Here is a 26,435-nt window from a genome sequence, read left to right as displayed (position 1 = left end):
ATTTTTATGGTTTTCACCATTCTCTTTATACACAGCATATATCATTTTACAATAACGACATAGTAAAACATGATTCTGTGTGTATAATTTACTTTAAAAAAAAGCTCTGATTATGTTTACTGAGAACGGTTCAACAATTCAACTTTACCTGTCCATGAATTGAATTCAAAGATTGCAATCTATTCCAGGATTCCGTGCGAGGAGTTCTGAACACAGCAATGATTATCTCCATAGCTACTAGAACTTTATCTATCCATGCATTGAATCCAAAGAGTACAATCTATTCCAGGATTCCGTGCGAGGAGTTTTGAACACAGCAATTATTATCTCCATAGCTACTGGAACTTTATCTATCCATGAATTGAATCCAAAGAGTACAATCTATTCCAGGATTCCGTGCGAGGAGTTCTGAACACAGCATTGATTATCTCCGTGGCTACTGGGAGCCTGTTCATGTACGCCGTTGGACCGTTTGTCAGCTACGCAGTTCTCCACTACATCTTGGTCGGCCTCTGTATATTCTTCTTCTTCCTGTTTCCATTGCTGCCAAACTCTCCTTACGCTCTAGTCATGAACAACCAAACAGTTCGTGCAAGAGACACGCTTTCTTGGCTCAGGGAGAACAGGTCTCCGTCATACGTAGAAAATGAACTTCAGGCCATACAGGTAAACCATTACCTGTATTTTTCTATAATGTGCAATATAGGCTATTTTATAGCCGCGGCTTCGCCCGCAATTTCCAAGCGACATTCCGTGTATTTGTTTGAAAAACTCTCACGATTTCAGTAACACTTGAACTATTTCTGATTAATGTAGAGGAACTCCAAAGCCTAAGTTCATAGTTTTCATAGTGAAATTACATGTGGTGTACAATGATATACTTGTGGTGGAATTAGTCATATACAGGGTGATTCATGAACTTCTCCCCCCACTTCTACAGCACATTGTACTAGTAAAAATAATGAAAAAATGTTATATAAACATAGGTCCGAAAACGCTTCGTTAGCGAGTTACAGCTAGCGAAAGATTTCGCCTGAATTCCTGGGTAAAGAGTAAAATAAAGCCATACTGAACTTTTGGAAAGGTTAATTAAGTAAGAAATATCGTGGATTCTTATGTATTTTTACCAGATAAAGCTAATAAAATAGGTTTCAGAACTGTACCTGTAGTATTTTTTGAGGGATTCAGGGTTAAATGCAAAAAATTGGGGCACGAAACAATGTTTTTTTAAGTTTGATGTACAATAACTTTGTTAAATTGGTAATAAATACATAAAATCAACAAACATTAATTGTAGAGAATTTAATTCTGAGAAAATTGATATAATCAAAGTCTAAAATAAAACAGAAATAAGTACCAAAAAATCGATTTTATTCAGTATAATACATTACTAGCTGTAAAGAAATACCGTACGGTATTTAGTTAAAATAAAACAAAAACAAAATGTTTGTTCCTTAATGATGAGATAAATTGAGAAAACAAGATTAACTGTTAAATAAATTTGTTTGTAAATAAAAATATCATGTTTTATTACGTTGTATTTTTTTTTAATAAAAATGTACATCAAATGTTCGAAAATAAATGAAGCAAACATTTTCCCATTATTGTTTACTAATCATCGAAATGCAGTTTTTTGTTTTATTAATTTCTAAGTTGGTAACGCACGAATAACAGCTGATCAACAATGGTATTCTGTACTGTTACGTTAGAACTGTGTATTAGTGGTGTTTTGCAAGCTACAGCAGGAGATCGGGTTCTGTGAATCGTGTTATTAAATGCAATTTTTTTCTGTGAGTTATAATTCGATTGTTTATTCAGCGAAAAAATGCCTTACTTATTTACATCAGAGGAATACGCTGATATGGTTTTTATTTTGGGTTACTGTAATGGTAATGCTAGAGCTGCTGTAGTGAAACCTTACATCGCCGCTCGCACACCCACAGCAAACCAACAGGGAAACGCGCGCCCATGGTGGCGAACGGGATGCCGGATCAATATTAAACTAGGTAAAAAAAAAAACACCGTGGTCAGTATACTCAGGTTCATTTACTACGAAAACACAGGCCTATCCAGTCAATATAATTAAGTATATATATATATTATAAATAAAAAAATAAAAAGTGCCTGCAGTAGTATACAGGGTTTGTCCGGAAAGTAATAGGACTGATTTTCTTTTGCCGAGACTGTACTTCGGAGCGTGCGCGCAAACGACTGGATTCGGTAGAGGGTGTTCCTAGCTAACGAACAAGCGGCTGGTCAGTTGTCTCCGAGCACCTGAAGAGTCAGAACAGGCATTTTCAAGTGACGTGTTTTTGTGAGTGGTGCAAGCTGAAAATGCAGCGTTCGTTAGAGAAGAGGTACACGATTAGATTCAGTGTGAAACTCGGTAAATCTGCGGCAGAGACATTTGATATAATCAAGCAGGCTTACCCAGATGTTGCTTTAGCAAGAAGTGGTGTGTTTCGGTGGCACCAGGCCTTTTTGGAGGGCCGGGAAGAGGTCGCTGATGAAGACCTTGCTGGAAGACCTTCGACTTCGACAAACACCGACAATGTGACTCGTGTGCGCAAAGTTTTTGAACTCAATACTGTCGACTAAGTATTCATTTAATTGCCCAGATGTTACATTTACCGAAATCTGTCGTTCATGAAATTGTGACGGAGCATTTGAACATGCGCAAAGTGTGTGCGAAGATGGTCCCAAAAGTGCTCACTGGCGACCAGAAATTGCGGCTCACACCGTCTTTCTTGTGAATAGCTACCTGACCAAGGCCGGCATCCCAACTCTTCCACAGCCGCCCTACAGCCCAGATGTGGCCCCCCCCCCCCCCCAGACTTTTTTTGTTTTCTCGCCTAAAAAGGCAAGCATTTTGAGACGACAGAGGAGATATAAGCAGCTTGTACCGCGGCTCTCAAGGCTATTCCGGAGAATGGCTTCTGTGACGCCTTCAATGCTTGGAAATCGCGCTGGCAGCGCTGCATCGACGCAGAAGGAGCCTATCTTGAAAGTTTTTAAAGAATTGTAACGATTTGCTCAATACATTTTTTTTAATTGACTCAGTCCCTATTACTTTCCGGACAAACCCTGTATACCTCGAACAATTCTTGTCAGGTGCACCTGCATACAAAAAATTAGACACGCCATAATTTGAAACAAGAAATGCCAATTCCACCCGGTATCCTTCGGCTAAGGGCGGGCTCCTAATGAAATCCAAGAAATAACTAAATAATATCTAAAACTAACTTAAAATAAAATAACAAAATATAAACTATATAAATGGCAACAATAACAATAACAAATAAATAAAGAATGCAGGGTATCACAGATTTTGACTAGCAGTTGTGTCCATCATGGTGGCCGTCCCTCAGCAGAGCGCAAAGTGAAGGTTTCTCTGCGACCACGCATGATGGAGAGATGACAGGAGATAAACAGCTCATCCCTTGGACCTCATCAGTGAGGGGCCGTAAACCTAGCCGCACATGTTAGAAGGAATCAGCTCAGCAAATCTAACAAAATACTAAAATAAACCAAAATATTAAACAGGAGCTACTCCTAACTAGTACACTACAGCTCAGAGTCTTTACGCCACTCTCCGGAAAGGCCAAACGCCTTCAAAAGGTCAGTCGCCTCTGCAGCCAATAAACCACACACACACTATATAAAACACACATGAGCCGGGGAGATATAGGTATTGAACCGGCTCAGACTCCCCCCCCAAAAGGAGGAACTCCCCTCTGTTAATTTCTTCAAAAAGAAGAACTGAACGAAATGCCTCTCCCCCCAAAGGTTGAAGAAATATAAACCGGAAACCCTGAAGTCTGCAGAGGGGAAAACCAAGAAAATCCAGTTGGAGGCAAGAAATCCCTCCAAGAGTAGCGTGGGTACAAAGAAGAAAACAGGAACCTTGATCAGGAAGAAGGAGCAGAGGTGATCAGGCCTCTGGACCTAAAACCCTTCCGCACAGACTAAAGAGAAATCACGGATGACTCCGGCAAGGCTTCAGATGGGATATGTGCGCCTTCCTGAAAATCTTCTCGGACTGAGGATCTCCCAGTCGGGCAGTCACCGGAGTCAGAAACTTCAAGATGCGGTGGGGACCAGTCCACCTGTAGCAAAGTTTAGCAGCTCTTTTGTCCACAGCCGAACTGACTGGGTGAGCCTTGCAGTAAACTAGATCCCCCACCTGGAAGGGATTGGCAATACGACCTCGGTTGTACTTCCTCCTTACTAACTCCCTAGCCCGAATGAGATTCCGCCTGGCTGCCTCCCAAGTGGCTTTCACATCGGGAGTACCAGGAGGTGGCAGAAGATCGCTAATTTTCCAAAGGTTCGCCAAAGGGTTGTTTGGCGGAAAGCCAAATAATAACTCGAAAGGTACCGCCTTGTGACTTTCATGCTGGGCCGTATTAAAGGCAAATTGGATCCAAGGTAGTTGTTGATCCCAGGTGGTCTGATTTTCCGCATGAAAGGCAATGAGAGCAGATCGAAGATTGCGATTAAACCGTTCGGCGTGAGAAGGCTGAGGATAGAAAGGGGAAGTAGTCACATGGCGGATTCCGTGCCCAAAGCACATTCTTTTAAAGATATTAGAGACAAATTGTGAACCATTATCGGAAACTAAGGTGGCGGGGATTCCAAAGTGTTGAAAAAAATGGTTACGAAGTGCTTGCACCGTGAGCTGCGCGGTAGCACTCCGCAATGGGAACAACCAAACAAACTTGGAGAAGGCATCCACACAAACAAGTAGGAACTTATTTCCGGACTTGCTACGCGGGAGAGGCCCAACATAGTCAATGAAAACCTTCTCCAAAGGTTTTTCCGCCACCTCAGATGACAAAAGACCCAACTTGGTATTTTGAGCGGGTTTGCTTAGCGAGCACAGTTCACAAGAACGTACTCGAGCTGCAATATCCCGGTCCATACCTTTCCAGATGAACTGATCCCTAATCTTCGCGATGGTCTTATGAATTCCTAGATGTCCAACCCACAGGAGAAGAATGAAAATACTGAAAGACCATCGGTACAAGAAAGCTTGGCAGCACTAACTTAGGTTTTCTCCGCTGCTTGTCACGGCAGCATAGAGCACCTCGGTACAGAAAATAAGGAGGGTGGGCACCTCCGTTTTTAAGCTCATTGATGATAGCAGTCAGCTCGGGATCCTTAAGTTGGTGTGGAACAATGTCCGAAAATGCCAGAGGAAAGTCTAGGAGCACGCCACAACATGGCGGCTCTGATAAATTCTGGTGGTCGTTGGGTAAGTGATACATGCGTGACAGAGTGTCCGCTATGATATTTTGGGTGCCTCGCACGTGCTGCACTGTGAACTTAAGGGCAGAAATTTGGACTACCCAGCGACCAATCTTCCCGAGCTGACGGGGGTGGGCAAGGAGCCAAGAAAGTGCCTGGTTGTCGGTTTCCAACAAAAATTCTTATGTTCTAGGTAACGCCTGAACTTGTTAATTCCAAACACGACAGCCAAACATTCCAGCTCATAAACAGAACAACTCTTCTTCTCACAAGGGGTTAACGTGCGTGAAGCATAAGCTATGGGCTGCCGGATACCATCTACTTCTTGGGATAAAACAGCAGCAACGGCCTAAGGAGGAAGCATCAGTTTGCAAGACGAACCTACGACTGAAATCAGGCATAGCCAAGACTGGAGGCTGCATCACTGCCTCTTTCAGCTGCTCAAAAGCAGTCTGTTGCGCTTCACCCCACTCAAACTTGGCACCCTTTTTCCCAAGAGAGTTCAGAGGGGCCGCCACTTCAGCAACATTGGGGATGAAACGACGATAAAAATTTATCATTCCCACAAAACGGGCAATCCCCTTGGCATCCTTAGGAGGAGGAAACTCCCTGATTGCCTGGGTTCTCTCTGGATCAATACAAACACCTCGAGAAGAGACAAGATGACCCAGAAACGATATTTCAGGCTGAGCAAAACTCACCTTTTCAGGATTGACGGTAAGGCCAGACTCTCGCAGCCTAGTTAGAACTTCCTCCAGATGAGTCAAGTGCTCCTCATAACTCTCACTGTACACAAGCAGGTCATCCAGATAGTTGAACACGAACTTAAATTTGACATCATGAAAGATAGAATCCAGGAGTCTGGTGAGTGTTTGGGCTCCCACAGCCAAGCCCATTGGCACTCCGGGTGAACTGGTACAAATTCCAAGGCACACAAAAGGCAGTGAGAGGTCGAGACTCGTGTTTTAGAGGAATCTGATGGTATGCCTGATTAAGATCAAAAATGGAGAAATACTTGGCCTTACCAAACCAGTCGAAAGCAGAATGCAAATCGGGGAGAGGCACGGAGTCAATTTCTATCTGAGCATTGAGCTTTCGATAATCCAGGACCAATCTGGACTTCCCATTAGGTTTCGGCACTAGAAACGCTGGACTGGAAAAATTTGAGCAAGACGGCTCGATTACCCCACTCTTAAGTAAATCATCGATCATATTTCTCAGAATTTCCATCTTGGGCGGAGCAAGCTTATATGGATGGGAACGTACAGGACGGGTGTTTGTAAGACGAATCTCGTACTCCAAGAGATTGGTCGTGCCCAGTTTGTCAGTGAGGACTTCAGGAAAACTGGAACAAATCTGCCTTATGTCCTCAGCCTCTTTCGGCGTAAGATGTCCTAGTTGGTCAGGAGGAGTCAAGCTCTTATCTTCCATCTCTAAGGCAGCAGTCCCACGAGACTCGACATCAGAAAAGGGAACGAGCACCCGCCTGGCGAAAGCAAAGAAAACATGACTGGAGGCCAAATCCAAAATCATGCCAGTTTTTCCGATAAAATCTGCTCCCAAGATGAAAGGAAAAGTCAGGTCCTTAGCCACCAAAAAGCTCCAATCCCAAGAGAAATAATTAATTTTGATGTGAATCTGGGCACTACAGATAATAGGTAAAGGTGTGCGTGAAGCAGTCCAGCAGATAAGTGAACTAGGCTCAACCTGCCGTATTAGCCCAGAGGATTTTAGATCTTCAAAAAACGACAAAGAAATCAGGCTGCGTGCTGACCCAGAATCAACCAGGGCCTTCTGCACCACATTCCCCATAAGCACATCCAGTTGTGGGCAGGTTGAGCGGGCAGCCCTTACTCCCTGCGCGGCCAGAGCAGCAACCTCCCCTCTCGGCCAACGATGATAACTGTCCCCAAGTCTATTTCTTTCTGTTTTCTTTCTGTTCTGTATTAAACCAGCTACCCTTTTACCATCAAAATTATGTACATTTTTGCCCTCAAAATTACCTTTACGGCACGAGTCGGGCTTACTCGTCCGCAAGCTTACTAGTTTTTTTTATTAAGTGGACAAAACGGTCTAATATGTCCCACTTGCTTGCAGCCATAACAGGTAGGAGGCTGCCTACGGGAAGGAGCAGCCGCTGGCTCAGACCGCACCGGAGCATGGACCGGCCCCGGAGGCAAGTGAGGAAGATGCCTCGACATGGCCTCCCTTTGATCATCCGCATCCTGAACCCCTCTAGAGATGATGGAGAGGCGGTCCAAATCCGCAAAAGATGCGGGACGGCTACAAAAAATCAAACGAGAGCGTTCTTCAGGTTTAATGCCCTCCAAAATAAGGCTCACCAACTCTGTTTCGCTCAAGCTCAAGCGCAACACCCGGGCTACATCCCGTATCTCCCCGACAAAATGGCTCAACGTCTCGTCTGGTGCCTGAGGACGGTAAACGCGTTCCACCCGCAAGCGCTCCCTAACCCGAGCAGGTACAAAGAACTCCAAGATCTCGGCGTGGAACTGGTCAAAAGTGGCACCTCTCTTAAGGCAGTCTAGAAGGCGATCAAAAAGCGGCCTTAAGGAAAACTGCGCTAAAATCTGCATAAGCATGGCATCTGTCATACCAGGAAATTCTCTCAGCTTAAAAACTTCCAGAAGGAAATGGATAAGTAAATTAGTGTCAAGCCCATCAACTCTGGGGAAGTGTTGTAAAACACTCCCCAAAGGATGGGGCAATTTGCCAAAGCTAGAAAAGGAAGGCACAACTATAGATGATGCCTCACCAGCCGCTTCAGGGGGGCCACTACCCATCGGAGACATAGTAACTCTGGGAGGCTCGAAAGAAAGAGCCGGAGGACGGTTAGCAAAGGTAATGGTAGTGGGAACCTCCGTTGGAGTGACAGCGGTAAATAGTACCCCCTTCTCTTTCACCGAGCGCACCTCACTCAAACCATCTAAGGCTTGTTTTAATTTGTTACTGGCCGAAAAGGCCCAACTTTTAATATCAGAGTCTAAACTAGGAGCTGACATAAGTAAAACTATTCTGTCACGCCAATGTAAAAGTTGAGATGCCAATCTAGCCTTCGCTGACCCGGACATGGGAAGTGACTCAAAATTAATATCGTCTTCTAACTCTTCCATTCGGGTTTTACAAAACTCAAATTCAGTATTAATTTGGAACTCTGCATTCCAGCTGCGGTCCAACGCTATACAATCCCGTAATTGAGCTCTTAATGCCCTCACATCTCCCTCGGGCTTCTGTCCTCTCGCCAGGACCTCAAAAACCAACTCGGGCTTGCGCAGATGTTCAGGCACCAGGGAAAACGCCATACCAAACAATTAAGACAAAATAAATACAACAAAGCGTACGCAACAATTACTTAGTAAACTAAGTGGACTCAACTCACAAAGGGCTTACACTGACGAGGTCCAAGTGAAGAACTTAATACCTGCTACCTAATAGAAGGATACCCTGCAAATATACACTAACCACAACCTACAAACACAGAAGCAATAAATATAACAAAACAACACATTGATAGGGGAGAAGTAGAGTACAGTTAGGTAAATTTAGCGGTTAAGCAATTTAGAGTCCCCTGCTCCCTGCAAAGGGTAAGTCTGCAGGAAGCAAGACACTAAACCAATTCCACCCGGTATCCTGTGCTAGGGCGAGCTCCTAATAAAAAAAAATGTGTACTCTAACCTCCCCCTACCTAACACTAACCTACACCAACAAACAAAACCAGAACTGAGAGACAGCTGAGAGAGCAGGTAACCACGCTCTGCTACCATTGAAACCTTACATCGCCGCTCGCACACCCACAGCAAACCAACAGGGAAACGCGCGCCCATGGTGGCGAACGGGATGCCGGATCAATATTAAACTAGGTAAAAAAAAAAACACCCGTGGTCAGTATACTCAGGTTCATTTACTACGAAAACACAGGCCTATCCAGTCAATATAATTAAGTATATATATATATATTATAAATAAAAAAATAAAAAGTGCCTGCAGTAGTATATACCTCGAACAATTCTTGTCAGGTGCACCTGCATACAAAAAATTAGACACGCCATAATTTGAAACAAGAAATGCCAATTCCACCCGGTATCCTTCGGCTAAGGGCGGGCTCCTAATGAAATCCAAGAAATAACTAAATAATATCTAAAACTAACTTAAAATAAAATAACAAAATATAAACTATATAAATGGCAACAATAACAATAACAAATAAATAAAGAATGCAGGGTATCACAGATTTTGACTAGCAGTTGTGTCCATCATGGTGGCCGTCCCTCAGCAGAGCGCAAAGTGAAGGTTCTCTGCGACCACGCATGATGGAGAGATGACAGGAGATAAACAGTTCATCCCTTGGACCTCATCAGTGAGGGGCCGTAAACCTAGCCGCACATGTTAGAAGGAATCAGCTCAGCAAATCTAACAAAATACTAAAATAAACCAAAATATTAAACAGGAGCTACTCCTAACTAGTACACTACAGCTCAGAGTCTTTACGCCACTCTCCGGAAAGGCCAAACGCCTTCAAAAGGTCAGTCGCCTCTGCAGCCAATAAACCACACACACACTATATAAAACACACATGAGCCGGGGAGATATAGGTATTGAACCGGCTCAGTAGAAGAATATGAACTACGTTACCCTAATAGGAGGATTCCAGATACCAAAACAATTTCAGGAACGTTTCGTACTCTTCGGGAAACAGGATCACTACCAAGTACTAGAACCAATTATGAACGAGCTGTCCAACTTAATGATGATATTGTTATTAATGCTGTTCATCGCAGTTCAGGTGTAAGTACACGACGTATTTCTAGGCGGATAGGAGTTTCGCAGTCAACGGTGTGGAGGTCACTTAATCGAAACAAATTTTATCCGTTTCATAAACAAAAGGTTCAACATCTACAGCTAGGGGATGGTCCGCTTCGCTTGGAGTTTTGCAACTTTTTGAATATTAATCAACTCTACAAGCGTATTTTGTTTACGGATGAGGCACAATTCACTCGGGATGGTGTCAATAACTTGCACAATGAACACTCATGGGCAGAAGAAAATCCACATGAGGTAGTGGAACAGAACTTTCAACACCGATTTAGCGTCAATGTCTGGTGTGGCCTTTTGCACAATCGGCTGATTGGACCTTTCATATTACCTGGACGCCTAAATGCTGAGTTCTATTTGCATTTCCTTCAAGAAGAGTTGCCGCAGCTGTTAGAGAATGTTCCTTTACATCTCAGACAAAATTTGTACTTCCAGCATGACGGAGCACCTCCCCACTTTTCACGTGCCGTTTCTGCTTACTTAAATCATCAATTTCCTGGACACTGGATTGGTCGTGGAGGGCCTCACCCTTGGCCACCAAGATCACCAGATCTATCTCCATTGGATTATTGCATCTGGGGATGGATGAAAGACATTGTATACAAGACAAAACTGAATTCTCGTGATGAATTAATTGCCCGTATTATGGATTCGGATGTGCAGGATACAGGGAAGTCCTGAAAAATTAAGAAACGCAACAAAAGCAATACACAAACGTGCTGCAAAATGTATTGATAATGATGGCCACATTTTCGAACATCTATTATAAAAAGGTGCGTACGGTTGGCCCAACCTGATTAATTTTGCTTAAAACTAGTAATGTATTATACTGAATAAAATCGATTTTTTGGTACTTATTTCTGTTTTATTTTAGACTTTGATTATATCAATTTTCTCAGAATTAAATTCTCTACAATTAATGTTTGTTGATTTTATGTATTTATTACCAATTTAACAAAGTTATTGTACATCAAACTTAAAAAAACATTGTTACGTGCCCCAATTTTTTGCATTTAACCCTGAATCCCTCAAAAAATACTACAGGTACAGTTCTGAAACCTATTTTATTAGCTTTATCTGGTAAAAATACATAAGAATCCACGATATTTCTTACTTAATTAACCTTTCCAAAAGTTCAGTATGGCTTTATTTTACTCTTTACCCAGGAATTCAGGCGAAATCTTTCGCTAGCTGTAACTCGCTAACGAAGCGTTTTCGGACCTATGTTTATATAAAATTTTTTCATTATTTTTACTAGTACAATGTGCTGTAGAAGTGGGGGGAGAACTTCATGAATCACCCTGTATAATGCGTCAGGTACCCATTTTTCATGATTAAGAGGACAAGAGGTTAAGCAAAATTGTGATTAATTCTTATTTAATGGTTTGCCCTTCTAATTCAAATGTATCATATTTCAAACGATAAATTGGAGTTTGCTATTTTACCCTGAGAAACAATAAATAAATATATACATACATGATACAGTAAATTTCTTACTTCCCATTCCATATGGTCGTACTGACATAATACTATGTTTACAAATAACAGTTGTATGCATTTAACCGGCTCGGCTCTATGAACTCACATTACAGAACTTTACAGACCAAAATACGATATTTTTCTTCTTGAAATACCAGCGGGGCGTAGCCTGAAAGAATTTACAAGATAAGAATAGGCCTATGTTCATCCCAGGGAACTTGGGAATGTCCATTTAAAATTTCAGTACAACAGGTTGAATAATTTTAGCGTGAAAGCATAACAAACTTACTTTAGAATTTATAATATTATTAGGATTAGGATTATTTGTGAATAGTTTTCAATCAAGGTAGCAATATAATTGTAGGAGAATAGAAATAAAATATTTAATGGGGGCAATGTAAGAGTGAAGTGTAGGTTTGGTAATATATAAATACTGATATAATTCCTAGACTGGACCGAGGAAATAGTATGATATTTTGAACATGGATTGGGAAGCGAGAACTTAACTGTATTGTATTATCTTTACATATGTAAGGCAACCGTCATACTGTAAGTATTGAAACGTGTTAGTATTATCGATGCTAATTTTAGTTATTAATTTTCAACAACAATATCTATATTCATACAATTTAGAAAACTATATTTTTTTGTTCCAACCTCATTACAAAATTATATAAAGATCTATTTATATTGTTTCTCAGGGCAAAATAACAAACTCCAATTTTGCGTTGGAAATATAATTAATTTGAACTAGAAGTGCAAAACCTAAAATAAGAATTACTCACAATTTTGCTTAACTTTTGGTTCTCTTGATCATATACGCTGTAAAATGGATATGATATATGACTAAATCCACTTTAAAAATATCACAGGACCCTATCAAATCACATCACAAGTGCTTTCACTATGAAAACAATGGACTTAGACTTTGGAGTTCCTCTACATGGATCTAAAATAGTTCAAGTGTTACTGAAATCGTGGGAGCTATTCAAACAAATACACAGAACGTTGCATAGAAATTGTGGGCGATGCCACGGGTATTATATAACTTCATAGTAAAAATATTGAATCTCTGACTTGTTACGTTGCAGAAATACATATCTGAGAACCAGACGAATTCAGTTTCTGTTATGGACTTGTTCACTCGCAAAGGAAACCGTCGTGCCCTGACGACCATTTGTACTCTTCTCACCTTACAGCAGCTCTGTGGTGTAACCATTGTGCTCTTCTACATGCAGAACATCTTTGAGATGACTGGAGCAGATCTTTCCAGTAGCACTTCTTCTTTGATCCTGGGTCTTGTCAAATTTGCCGCTGGGTTTGTGTGTCCTATTGCTGTAAAGTCTTATGGGTACAAGAAGCCCTTGATAGTATCTCTATGTGGTACAACTTTAGGAATGGTAAGTTTGTGCAGTTGAATATTGTTAATTATTATTTTTTAAATAATTAGATCAATAATTATGACTGGTTATCTCAAGATTAGATTAGTAAGTAAACAAAGCAACTCAACTGAATGCCTAGACTATACAGATGTGTGTTCCCCTCTAGACATTGATTTGTGACCTCAAAAAACATAAAAAAATTATGAGAATAAAAGTTACAATGAAAGAGTAATGTTTCCACTTACAAGATCTTTTAGAGATTATGACTGGACGTACCCTGCTTCTGTATCTAAAAAAATTCTTGCTTGTACTGTGGTTTCTACTGCAAATATTTATCAGTTATCAAAGGCATCGTCGGTGGTAAATACTAGAGCAAACTTAACAGATGATTGCCAGTCCTTTAAATTTACTTGAATGTTGATTTTGAATTGCTAATAACATTAATAGGTCTTGAATTTCAATTCAGAATACAAATTTCCGAAACAGACAATATTTTTCTTCCTGTCAATCCCTATTTTAATTCCCAGCTTTCACAATCTTAAAGTTTCGTCTTTGTTTGAAATCTTTTTTTGGTCATCAGTATAAATTACTATATCACTATCTTCCTTCCTCTTCAGATTGTATTGTAAGGCTTTGATGCATATTTGTCACTTAAAATGCAAAACGCTTAAAATCCCACTGGGTTTTTTTTTTTGTCTCTTCCTATGTCTGGCTTCATCTCAGCATTTTTTTCTCTCTTATCTGTACTATGCTAACAGAGTGTTAATTATCTTCTTCACTGAATCTGTTCCAGTAGCAATTGTTTTTAACTTGATTTTAAATTGTTTGTAAATGTTTTTTCTTCATTTTATAACTTTCTTCTCATGGACTCCATAGTAAACTATTTTGTTCGTATAACAATATCAATAGAAGAGTTTCTTCTTTGTCTGAAACCTGTTTTTTACTCATAGTAATCATAACCATAGTACGGTGTACATACAACAAACAATTTCAGCAAAAAACAGACTGCAATGTCTTCAACACAAGGGTTTCTTCACCGAACTCAGCAAAGTTTTGCGCACAAGGTGCGCATTCTGGGCGAACAAATATGGCAGCTCACTACCCCCAATAGAGTTTATCAAGGCTTCCACACTTATTGAACATAAAACATTCGCCAGTGAACAATAAAACGTTCACTAGCGGTTTTTGTTGAACAATATTCGTCCATTATGGATACACTTTTACGATATTACCTAGAACATAGATTTTGTGGGCTTCAATCCTATGATGTATCCTGTCACAGTCTCCGATTCTCTCTGAAGAGGCCCAGTTCAGTCTTTAGGCCTCCGTCTCTACTTAGACATCCCAAGGGGTACAAAATGCCCTTGATTTGTGGTATTCTGGAGTGTGTGTACTTCTGAAATCAGTATTGCTGTGGGATTTGTGGATCTTCCTAATTTGCTTACAGTGACAGTAATGGAAATGAAATTCCATAGTTACATTTTACATACAAGTAAAAGTATGGATACAGGAGAGGAATAGTTACTACGGAAATCAACGCTATTCATATATACTGCCCTTGCTTCATTTACTCCCTTCTAAGGATACGTTTGTGGGTAGATTAGTTATCTGAACCATTAGGTTCCACATATCTGGTGTATTGAAAGATCTGACAAGTCAAAAGCCACGTGAAAATTGAAACGTAGTGAAAGACAGAAAGAACAGAGATAAGTCAACCTCTGAAAATAAAACAGAGTGCTTGAAAATAAAACATGAAATCTCAAACTCTCCTACCCACATTCCCAATTACTTGAATAAATCTTTTGGTACTACAACAATTGCTGATAGCACACTTTTCAACAATCGAACGAAGAACAGTTAACACACAGAATAGAACCAAACCACTATCTCAAATATCAAAACTAATTTTTCATGAAGGAAATGAACAAGAAATTAAAAACATCATATATACATTAAAACAGAAAATACAGGAGAGAATGGGATTCTCTTAAAAAATTGCTCAAACATAGCAAAGATGAAATCATTACCCAAAAGAAACTTTTCCCGGCTAAAACTTGCAAACATTTACCAAAATACATAATGGAGCATCTGATGAAGCTACTAGTTAACGGCCAATTCCAATTCCACATTTTCCAAAATCCAATAGTCCTAATCAGATTGCTGGACCACCTCAAACAGTACTAAGACAACACAGTTGTACGAAATTCAGGTCGACAACAACTGCAATTGTTAAAATAATTTAAGCCATCATTAACAAACTGGAATAAGGATATATAGCTACAAGTATATACCTGGACTTTAGCAAAGGATTTGAGTGTTTAGATTGCAACCTCATTAGAAAAAGCTGCAAACTCTGGGAATCAATGATAAGAAAATAGATTGGTTCAAAAGCTGTTTAAGCAACAGTAAATAGATAGAACTTACTCAAACTACAAATAATACTATGACAAAAGTAAAATCCGAACAACTATTAGTGAGCAATGGAGTGCCAGAAGGCTCTGTTCTCGTGCCAGACTTGTATATACTCAACCAATGATTGCACAAAATACCCTCAATAATGGACAGAAAGTAAGGCAAGTGCACTCAACAACTCATTCCCCATTTTGTTCTTTAAAAAGTTCTTGACTCTGTTGAGAGTGATATTTCAACAGTTCATGTCAGTAACACTGAATTCTTTAAGTAAAAGTAATCATTTTCTAAAAAAGTAATTGAAAATTTGGGGGGGAGTCTGGACCCCTTGGACTCCCTCGCCGGCTATGTTTTTGGTACTGAAGTATCCATGACAACATACTACTCTTTGTTTGTATACCACTTGAGGTATGATTTAATAGTCTTGAGATGGATAACGATCTCAAGTCTTTAAAGGGTGCTCGTTATACAAAAGACGACAATTAGAGCTCTAAAAGGACTAGCCCAATGGACACTTGCCAGGCAGCTTTCAAGGCAGTGGCGTAGCAAGGGGGGGCAGCGGGGGCGGTGACCGGGTGTCACTTTTTTACTTTCTCTCAACTTTAAGAACAATGTACAAACAAACAAAAATCGCTGGCACAAAAGTTTCTTTTTTGGGAATTCCTCCACTAGCACTAGCTCAGCTCTATGTATAATTCGGGATTCCAGCAAAAGAGCCTGCTGCTGTCGTGGGGAATTACCCGTCCCATACTCACGATTTTTGACGTTTCAGTTGCAACATTTCTCACTTGTTTCGTGAAGTGTGTTGTTGCGTGTCCGTAGCTTTATGTTAGAGGAGTTTCAGTAAATTAAAACTACTAAAAAACTATTTGCGTGCATCAATGACTCAATCGCAGCTTAGCAATCTGGGTATATCGAACACGAGGCAATAAAAAATATAAAGTTTGAGGAAGTTATTGCTGAGTTTGCAGCTGTCAAAGCTAGAAAGAAGAAAATTCCTTTTCTGTAGGTACTAGTTATTATTGTTTTGCTATTTCTTCAATATTATAAATAATAAATCATCCATGACCTTTATAATATAAAATTTATTGCTTTTTACTTTTGATGGGATGTCACCACCAACTTCCGCACCGGATGCCACCCAAGGTAGCTACGCCACTGCTTCAAGGAACTGAGAATCCTGACTGTTGTAGCAATCTACATTCAAGAGACAATCCTCTTAACTACAAAAACAGGGCAAGCAACTGATAGTCACAACTACAACACCAGACACAAGAAGTACTTCCTCTTACATCAACATCATCTCAGCCTATTTGAGAAAAAACCTTCGTATCAGGAGCAATGTTCCTCGACACCCGAATCCCTAAGAGGATTGCCAGAGACGACCTTCAAAACTTCCTTAAGACACTGGCTACTGGAGTGTTAAACCTACACTATCAAAGAGTTTCTTCAATAATTTAACAAAACACTGACATGGACACAAATTGTAACATAAACATCATATAACCAAGGGATCACTTCTGGCTGGTTTATACCTTCCAGTTGAACCTACTACTGAGCACAGCAAAAACCAATGTGTCACTTAAATCTGGGCAACTTTATGGATGTGTAGTAGTGGTACATAACTAACCGGAAATGTCAAGATTCTGGGGTGCAAGGGCAATTCGATAGGTCTAGTATACTGCGGGAGATGACTGTTGGAGTTTGTTGGGGTTCGTTCTCTAACTATCAGAGGTTCTTGCTAGCCTCAACAAAGGTGTTGCCTGCTTTGCCTGGAGAGGCTAGTTCAGAGCTGGCCTCCCCTTCTTCTGGAAGGACATGACTTTGAGATTAGTGCCCTAATTCTTCCTCATGGATCTCGACAGGAGGCGGCCCCTACCCCCTAACCTTACCCATCTTGAATATCCTGTCACTCCGGAAGCAGCGCTACGATTATTACAGGACTAAGTGCAATTTATAAGCTTCATATTCTAATCATTCTGCAATAAGGATAGCTCTACATCAACCTCAGCATCCTTAAGGACAATAGACCATTATGTCTGATCAATACTTATGACTCATATTCTTGTCCCAAGAGGCATCTGACCTCTTGTGTTCTCCTTGCCTGAGGGAATCTAGAACTTTATCTCACTCTAGTCTTCTCTGGAAAACTGGATTACCAAGTTCACAACGTGCTCTTGATCCCAAGGATTTCTGCTCTTTAAGAACCTTATTTTTCTTAAGATCTCTGTGCATAACTTAACATTTTAATCATCGCAAATACAATATTATTTTCATGAAAGGTATATTGTTTGGTAATCTCTTGGCATTCTCCAGAAATGATAACTTTGGTGAGTTAATTGTACAAGTTATGCTATAAACCTTTAATTTTAGTTGAGATGCATGTATTTGGTATATTACATACTACCAAAATTTCATCAGCTAAGTGTTTATTAATTTGTTAAATTTATGGAAAGTTCATAATATTTAATACTCTGTCTATATTAATTTTTACAGGGAGGTCTTGGAGTATACTTTTGGCTAAAATGTAACAATTTTAATGTCGATTCTCTTAGTTGGCTACCATTGCTCAGTTTGATTATCTATGTTTTCTCTTACGTTAGTGGTGAGTATTTTAGTATTAATTTATTAAATTTATGTAATTTTTTAACTATTATAGGTATTAACAAGTAATATTTTGGTCTCGCAATATTTTTATCGGAACTGTTTCTACTACATTTGATTAACTTGGATTTGTTTTTCCTATTATTGCCTATAAAATTTTACAGGCAGATTTAAGGTCTCGTTTTGATCTTGGTCAACTTAAGTTATAACAATCAATATATTGCTATAAATTAACCCTTGTGGCACTGGGTCTATTACCCTTGAGGACAAACCTTTCATGATGTACAGTGATGATGTACGAGTACGTTAGCCTAATATCGATTGTTTCATTTGTTTATGTACTGTAACCAATTATTAGATATAAAATTCATTAGTTGACACAGTTGTATTATTGTATTTTCCTTAGAGTAAATGAGATGCTTTACTAAATACAATAAACAACAGTAATTTAATACTTTGAGGTTTTAAATGTAATATTCAGCTAAAATATTAATAAATTAAGTTTAACTTAATTCATTTTTTTTTTGTTATTATATTTAGTAAATCAACTTATTCAAAGTAATAAACATTGAGTAAACCAATTGACTTTATTTTTTAAAGTTGTGTTATGTTACTATACAAAGAGAAAATAAAAAATCAATTTGACAAAACATAAACTGCACCCAAACACATCGTATAACAAGTGTAGAAAATTTGAAACAATGAGCTAGTACTCACATTTGTTAAATGCTGTTTAATAAACTGCAGTTAAATACGTGGGGTGGTGCTTAGTAAAACCTGCTCTATCCAGTTATTATTTATTATAGGGAAATATATTTGGTATTACAATTGTTTATCTAAAAATATCCAATATTTCAGTGTTCTTAAAAACTTTTTGTAAAATCTTCCATTTTGAGTTAAGTATTATAAGTTTAAACATTTTGAATGATCGCCAATTTGAAACCTGATATGAAAAATTGTCATCAAAACAAGTCTTAATTATACTAAACCTTTTACAATGTTTGAAAATTACACTTTTATTCAATTTAAAGACAATTTTTCCCTAAAAAACAAACAGATGGTAAACTAAACAAGATAGAACTACACTTTATAAAAAGGGATAAAGGGGGAAAAGTAATAGCATATATGGATCTGAATAAAGCATTTGACAGTGTTAACCATTTGCAGTTATTGTTTAAGGCGTGCCCGGATGTGGCAAAATAACGTTTATTATAAACAACCACTCAAAAAATGACCTGGTCCTCTTCCCAACCAGGGAGGGAGCAAATGACTTTAGAAATCGGCTAAAATTAAAACAAACTACCCAAGCACACAATAATAAGCATATCAAAGACTCATGCAGAACAGTGCACTCCTTCATAATAAATCTAACAGACCACATAAAAAAAGGAGGAAGATACAACAGGCTAATTATAGATGAAGCCTTAATGCTCCATGCTGGAGAAATCCTCTTTGCTTGTGCGATTGCCGGAGTAAAAAAGAGGCACTACTGGTGGGAGATAAACAACAAATACCTTTCATAAACAGGACAAACTACAACATGACATACTATGACATCACAAGAGTGGCTGAGGTGACACAAGTCCTAAGTTTCTCATATAGATGTACTAACAGTGTCACCACCCTCTTAGCATCTTATTATGAACAAGAAATGGTAACTTGCAACCCTGTGAAAAACGAGACAAGCCTAAAGTACCTGGAAGACATAAAAGAGCTGCGATTGGACAAAGACCTTTATAAAGTCCTTGTATTCAAACAGGCTGAAAAACAAGCACTTATAATAACCTGGGCTTTAATGTGTCAACAGTGCATGAATTTCAAGGCAAACAAGCAGGGCATGTAGCAGTCATACGAACATCAAGGAAAAAAGAAGACATATATGACTCCCTACCACACTGTATTGTTGCCATCTCCAGACACACTCAATCTTTCACCTATTTCATCCCCACTGGAGACGACACACTGAGCAAGTGGATAAGACTGATGAACTCGCACGCAAGCCGGGACCTAGCTGACCACTTTCAACCTCCACACGCGGAAAACACCTCAACACCGCAACAAGCAGAATTGAAAAAAACTCACCCCCAAACCTTGTTGATACAGAACCCTCTCAGACTCCCCTCACCCCCTTTGACATCGAGGAAGGAAAACACCTCACCAACCATGAACCTGAAGGAACCAGAAGAGTCCCACTCAAAAGTCTGCAACACCACCCTTCCACCACATACGACATCACCATCCCAAGCAAACAGCTCAAACAACATAATAGTATTACCTGAAATACACAAATACGATGATGGAAGCGAACCAGAGCTTCCAGTCTTCTTGAAAAGGAAGTTTTCTGTAAGGGAGATGAAAACCCAAGTAGAAGATCCCAATGAAATAGAAATACCTGAATATCACAATCAAGCCTCCCCAGAACCAGATCATTTATTGGAACTTAAAGACCACTGGGATAAATCCTCAGAGACTGGAAATATTACAAATCATAAGGACACTAAACAGAGACACGCAACCCTGCAAATTAACCCAAACAAAACCTCTTTTTTAGATTGCACTCGAAGGACAAGGGACAAAGAAAAAACAATTTTTGTAACAAGGACGTTCATAAACTTCGAAAGGAAAAGAAAATAGCAACATGTACAGAACTAATAACACACAAAGACACAGAACTCAACATCGAGGAAAATTGAGCACCTTATACAAAACACAAAATTAAAATCATGCACCAAAATGTAAATTGGCTATCCAACAAAATTGACAGACTTACTCATTTCATAAGCGAGGAAAACCCGGACCTTATAATAGTAACAGAACACGGCTTGACCAAAGAAAACCTGGAAAACACCCGCATTGATGGCTATACACTTGTAGGTGGCTTTGCCAGGAAAAACCATATCAAAGGAGGGGTGGCAGGATACATAAAAGATGACCTCAAATAGCACACTAATCTCATATGCACAAGTGGAGATGAGACCAAGCTTATTTGCGAGACAGCTCTCTTCGAAATAAAAACAAAGAAAACAACCCTACGAATACTCGGAGTCTACAGATCTCCCAACGCAAACTTAAACCAAGGTATTGATATACTTACAGAACAACTCGACAGATCTCTAGACTCACACAAAAAGATCGTGCTTGTAGGAGACATCAATGTGGACAGCCTGACTGAAAGCAATGACAAATCCAAACTCGAAGAGCTCCTAACATCTTATCAGATAACAAGAATGAACCTATCGCCCACACGTATCACCAGAGATACTTCTAAATCAATAGACTGGATATGCACTAACATTGACCAACAATTGATAAACACATTGGTTATCTCATCTGGACTTTCTGACCAAACAGCCCCAATAATCACATCAAAAATAAAAGAAAACTTCAAAGAAAGAAAAAGAATTTTCAGCAAGAAAACAATAGAACTTTTCAAATCCAGACTGCAAACCCAAAACTGGGTCATTCTCCATGCTCAAGAGGACATTAAGGACTTGTATGACACCTTCCACACTATCACACAATCTATTCTAAATGAAACCTGCCCATTAAAAACCTGCACAACCAGACATAACAAAGGCTTAAGACAGTGCTGGGACACGGAATGTGCCAAATTAAAAAGTGAATACATAAAAGCTTTGGAAAAGGAACAATGCACAGGAAGAGCCGAAGACAAAATGGAGACGGCTGCAAGGAAAAAGAGTTACGACACTAAACTAAAATCGCTACGTAAAGAACATATGGCAGAATATATAAGCAAAGCTGACAACAGGTCCAGAGCGTTATGGCAAGTGGTAAATAACCAGCATAAGGCTAAAACTGACAACAACACAGAATTTGTCCTCCTCATGGACAACACTATTATAACACAACCAGCAGAAGTGGCAAACTGTTTCAACACATTTTTCTCAACTGTGGCACACAGAACACTCCAAAACTCTGATCTTAATCCGAACCCAGACCCAGATGACTATGAACTACCTCCACCTATAAAGCAGAACTTACACTTCAACCCATCAACAACTAATGAAATCTTAAAAATCATAGACTCCCTAAAACCAAAAACCTCATCTGGAGCAGATCACATATCAGCTAAACTTGTAAAAGCATGTAAAAACGAACTGTTAAGACCATTCACCCTTATAACTAACAAATCTCTTTCACAAGGAATTTTCCCCAACCAATTAAAAATAGCTAAAGTCTACCCAAAGTACAAAACCGGACCACATAATGACATAAACAGCTATCGACCTATTTCACTCATTTCTACTTTTTCAAAAATTTTAGAAAAAGTGGTCTTACACAGACTCCTAAATTACCTTGAGGAAAACAAACTTCTTACTTACCAACAGCACGGATTCCTAAAGGGCAGATCAACATCCACAGCCCTTAATACAATTCATTGAATACATTATAGATCAACTGGAAGAAGGCTGCACAGCAACCTGCCTCTTCCTAGACTTCAGTAAGGCTTTTGATTGCCTAAATCACGAACAACTACTCCAAAAACTGGGAAACTGGGGTTGGTATAAGAGGAAAAGCTCAAAGCTGGTTCCGTAGCTACCTGACTGATAGAAAGATGTTTGTGGAAGTAAATTACACTGAAAACAACATACTATAGAAATGTCAATCAAAAACCACTGACACACAAAGGGGCGTACCACAAGGATCGGTTTCTGGGGCCAGTCTTGTTCCTCCTACTCACAAATGACATGCCCAACTGGCTAGGAGACATCTGTCACACCGTCATGTATGCAGACGACACAGCACTAACAATAGCAAATAAATCAATAGCAACACTCCAGAGAAACACAACTGCCACTTTTAATAAAACAAAACTATTCTGTACCAGAAATGACCTTGTCTTAAATAATAAAAAAACAGTTCAGATGATCTTCAGCAATCTACGCAGAGACCTTAACTTGACGCTCCCAGACCTAGAAATAAAAAACACCACCAGACATCTTGGTATCATAATTGATGATAAACTGTCATGGAAGCCACAAATAGATCAACTGTGCAAAAAACTATCTGCAGGAAACTATGTTATACGTAGAATAAAACAAATAAGTGGCACAGACACGGCCAAGGTAGCTTACTTTGCTCTCTTCGAATCACACCTGAGATATGGCATTGCCACTTGGGGAGGAACATCCAATACCAACCTTGAGAGAGTTCAGATCAACCAGAAGAGGGCAATTAGATGTCTCGCAGGCCTTAACTACCGTGACAGCTGTCGAGAACACTTCAAAAATTTAAAAATATTGTCAGTCGTATCACTCTACATAAGAGAAGTAATCTTCCACACTGTAAAAACATCACAGCCAAGACACTCAGATCTGCACTAGCACAACACTAGACATGCCTTGGACTTCGCATTGCCCCCACACCATTTGAGCCTATACAAGAAGAAACCATCCTATAAAGGAGCCGCCTACTTCAACCACCTTCCAGAGCACTTAAAGAACCAACCACCTCACCGCTTCAAGAAACAACTGACTCTGTGGCCCCAAGAGAGACCTTTTTACACAGAAGAAGAATTTACAAACAGCTAAAAATTGTTAGCTTATATAACTGATGCTATGTACTGCTCTCAAAGAACATGTCAAGTATATTGTCTATTGTCTATTGTCTATTAAGTTAAATGAATTAGGGGTCATTAAGTTCGTTTTAATCCTACCTTTCAAACGGACACCAATTTATGCCAATAAACCACATTACTGAGAACAACTATATATAGTTAAATTTCAATCTAACATTAAAAATATTAATTAGAGTGTACCATAAGGTTCTATTTTGGGACCAACCCTTTTTAGTTGCTTGAGCAACATGGAAAATGTCTAAATCTTGAACCAGAATTCGGGGTTATACCTCTAAGCTGATGATTCTAAGTTTCAGGGAGGAAAGAAGTAGAAGTATAAATATTGGCCTCAATCAAATTGTCTGGTATTGGAGAATTTTTTTGAAACAATTATTTAACTTTAAATGATGAAAAAACAAAGATTTTAAATTTCAAAACTAAACAATGTAAACCAACGTTGAAATTAATAGGAATGTAATTGAAACAGTTGACCAGATAACATTCCTAGGACTAGTAATTTGTCACGGTATGACCATATGGCCAACAGCATAGTGTAGTGGGTACAACGGTTATCGCAAGATAACCAGATCAAGCAACGTAGAACATGGCTGATGCTTGGATGGGTGACCGCTGAGCGATCCTGTCCTTGCAAGCAGCCCGCCTACCCAACCATTGGTGGTGGTTCGGAAGTCACCTTTAAGCCGTTGGTCCCCAGGTTAAGTGTTAAAGAGGGCTTCTTAGCCCTAACTTCGCCTGGTAAAATAAGACAACTGTATTAATAAGATTATCACTGGCTTGTTTTTGAATAGATATATGCCACATTTTGTGTATTATGGAAGATCTAAAACTAATATTCTATTTTAAAATCCAATCACATACATCTTGTGAGATTTGTGTATGTGGAGACAAGAATTTAAAATCTGGAGGAAATGTTAAAGCCCAAAAATAGCAATTAGAATCATTTTAAAACAATTTTCTAACACAGCATTTTGACTGTTTATTGACTTTAGATTTTTCAATCGATACATTTTTGTGAAACGTAATGCACCAAAAAATCAACAAAAAGCTAATTATTAATTTTTCGCTAACCACCAACTGGAATTTTGTTAAAAAGAAAACAACAATTGCAGGAAATAAATTTTTAAAGAACATAACGGATCAAATCTATTGATTCCACACAAGGGATTTCCTATTGGGAAGGAAATTATAACACACGAGTATTCAAGAAAAGACTTAAAGAATACTTGACAGGATTAGCCTTGTATTCAATTGAAAAAAATAAAAAAATCAAGTAACAAAATAAATTTTAAAAATATCAGAGTTTTAATCTTAAGCAGTAGGTTGAGTTTCAGTTTTAATATATTATTTTACATTGACACTATTCAGTTGAACAATATGTGATTAAACTGAATTAAGAAGTATTTAACTATTGACTATATGAAGTTTCTTACTTATTTTGACCTGTTAAATCAAATGGTGAAGTTTGATAGAGAAATGTATGGACACCCCATATAGATACAGGGATGTTATGTAAAATAACTAATTGATTTGTACCAGTATTTGATATTTTTACCAATCTCAAACGTTAACTAACTGTAAAAATATGAAAACGTATGTTTAGCTTGACAGTCTGTGACTGATATTTATAAAGATTGAATTCTTTTTTTTACAGGTTTTGGACCAATTCCGTGGGCTTTAGCTGGAGAAATATTCCCAAGCAATGTAAAACCAATTGCAACCATGATTACTACAATGACTAGTGCCTTCTTTGGATTTTTAACCACTAAACTATTTCCTTATATAAATGCCCTCATAGGACAGGAGTATTTATATTTGGCATGTACACTATGTTGCTGTTTCACTCTTGGTTTTAGCTTATTTGTAGTGCAAGACACCACAGGTATGTCTTTCGCAGAAATTCAGGAATTGTTCACTGGAAAGAAGAAAAAAGACATATTACTGAATCAATCAAAATAGGAAGTGTGCCGTTGACAGGATGCAATATGGTCTGAAAGAAAACTCGACTGAATTGATTTTATGATGTCCAACAAGATTTGTAAATAGTGCACAATTCTAAAAATATTTTTATCCTTATAATTTTCTTCTAAACTGTTTTTATTTTATTCATTCTATTACTGACTTAAGCCTTGTTTATAAAAACTCACTTTGATCAAAAGTAGAAAAAAATTGAATTTTTAGAAGTGAAAGAAGATAATTATTTAGATTGGGTAGTTATATATTTAGTGAACTCAATAAAACTTGTTTTAAAATAATAATTATGGGAAGATTAAAGAAGAGTAACACAAGAATAATGATTTATTATGGTATTTTTCATTCAATCACGCATTACGGAATCGTGTTGTGGAATTTTATGATTTAATTTTTAAATCCAAAAAAATTACAAAACTCATAGCTTATTCTTAAAACAGGGGTTTATATAAGCCATTGTTCAAGAAGCTAAGTATTTACTTTTCCTCCTTACATATATTTCATATTGTGTACTTTTTATAAATCAAATTTTCAATTCTATGTACAGAACCAGCAAGTACATCCGATTTTCTGATACATAATCAACAAATTGAAGATCATTAGAAGGATCACGTTATCCATGAAAAAGATTAATAATAACCTACCCCAATACATAAAATCCATAAGTAACACAAATTCCTTTAAATAATCAGTAAAGACTATTTGTGTGATAAAGTATGTTATAGTATTATAAGTTTTTAAATCATAGCTGAATTTTAAATTATATTGTAGTTGTATTGTATTTTATACATTTTAGTCTAAATGGGATTAAGAAAACTTGAGAATGTAACTATTTTTTATGTTTGCCATGTGTGTAAGATAATGATGATGTGAAAACATAAGTAAAGAATTTTGAATTAAAATTTTCCGCTTTCTCA

General features: G+C 38.5%; 1 protein-coding gene across 1 annotated transcript; it reads left to right on the top strand.

The window, feature by feature from the left end:
• The first annotated feature begins 372 nt into the window (after positions 1–372).
• LOC124372959 (facilitated trehalose transporter Tret1-like) lies at positions 373–26,435 on the top strand. The gene is made up of 4 exons (XM_046831371.1): positions 373–666; positions 12,648–12,956; positions 17,844–17,952; positions 25,202–26,435. The coding sequence occupies exons 1-4, from the start codon at positions 454–456 to the stop codon at positions 25,504–25,506; spliced, it is 936 nt and encodes a 311-aa protein (XP_046687327.1). The 5' UTR covers positions 373–453; the 3' UTR covers positions 25,507–26,435.

Source organism: Homalodisca vitripennis, unplaced genomic scaffold (genome assembly GCF_021130785.1).
Source record: "Homalodisca vitripennis isolate AUS2020 unplaced genomic scaffold, UT_GWSS_2.1 ScUCBcl_4491;HRSCAF=10685, whole genome shotgun sequence".
NCBI classification, from domain to species: Eukaryota; Metazoa; Arthropoda; class Insecta; order Hemiptera; family Cicadellidae; genus Homalodisca; species Homalodisca vitripennis.
This window is presented reverse-complemented; position numbering and strand designations above follow the sequence as displayed.

Bases quoted from the DNA above. Each gene is read 5' to 3' on its own strand.
- LOC124372959 (XM_046831371.1), top strand. From the start codon at position 454: ATGTACGCCGTTGGACCGTTTGTCAGCTACGCAGTTCTCCACTACATC. The intron at 667-12,647 runs GTAAACCATTAC...GTTACGTTGCAG, and splicing joins ATGAACTTCAGGCCATACAG to AAATACATATCTGAGAACCA. The intron at 12,957-17,843 runs GTAAGTTTGTGC...TAATTTTTACAG, and splicing joins GTGGTACAACTTTAGGAATG to GGAGGTCTTGGAGTATACTT.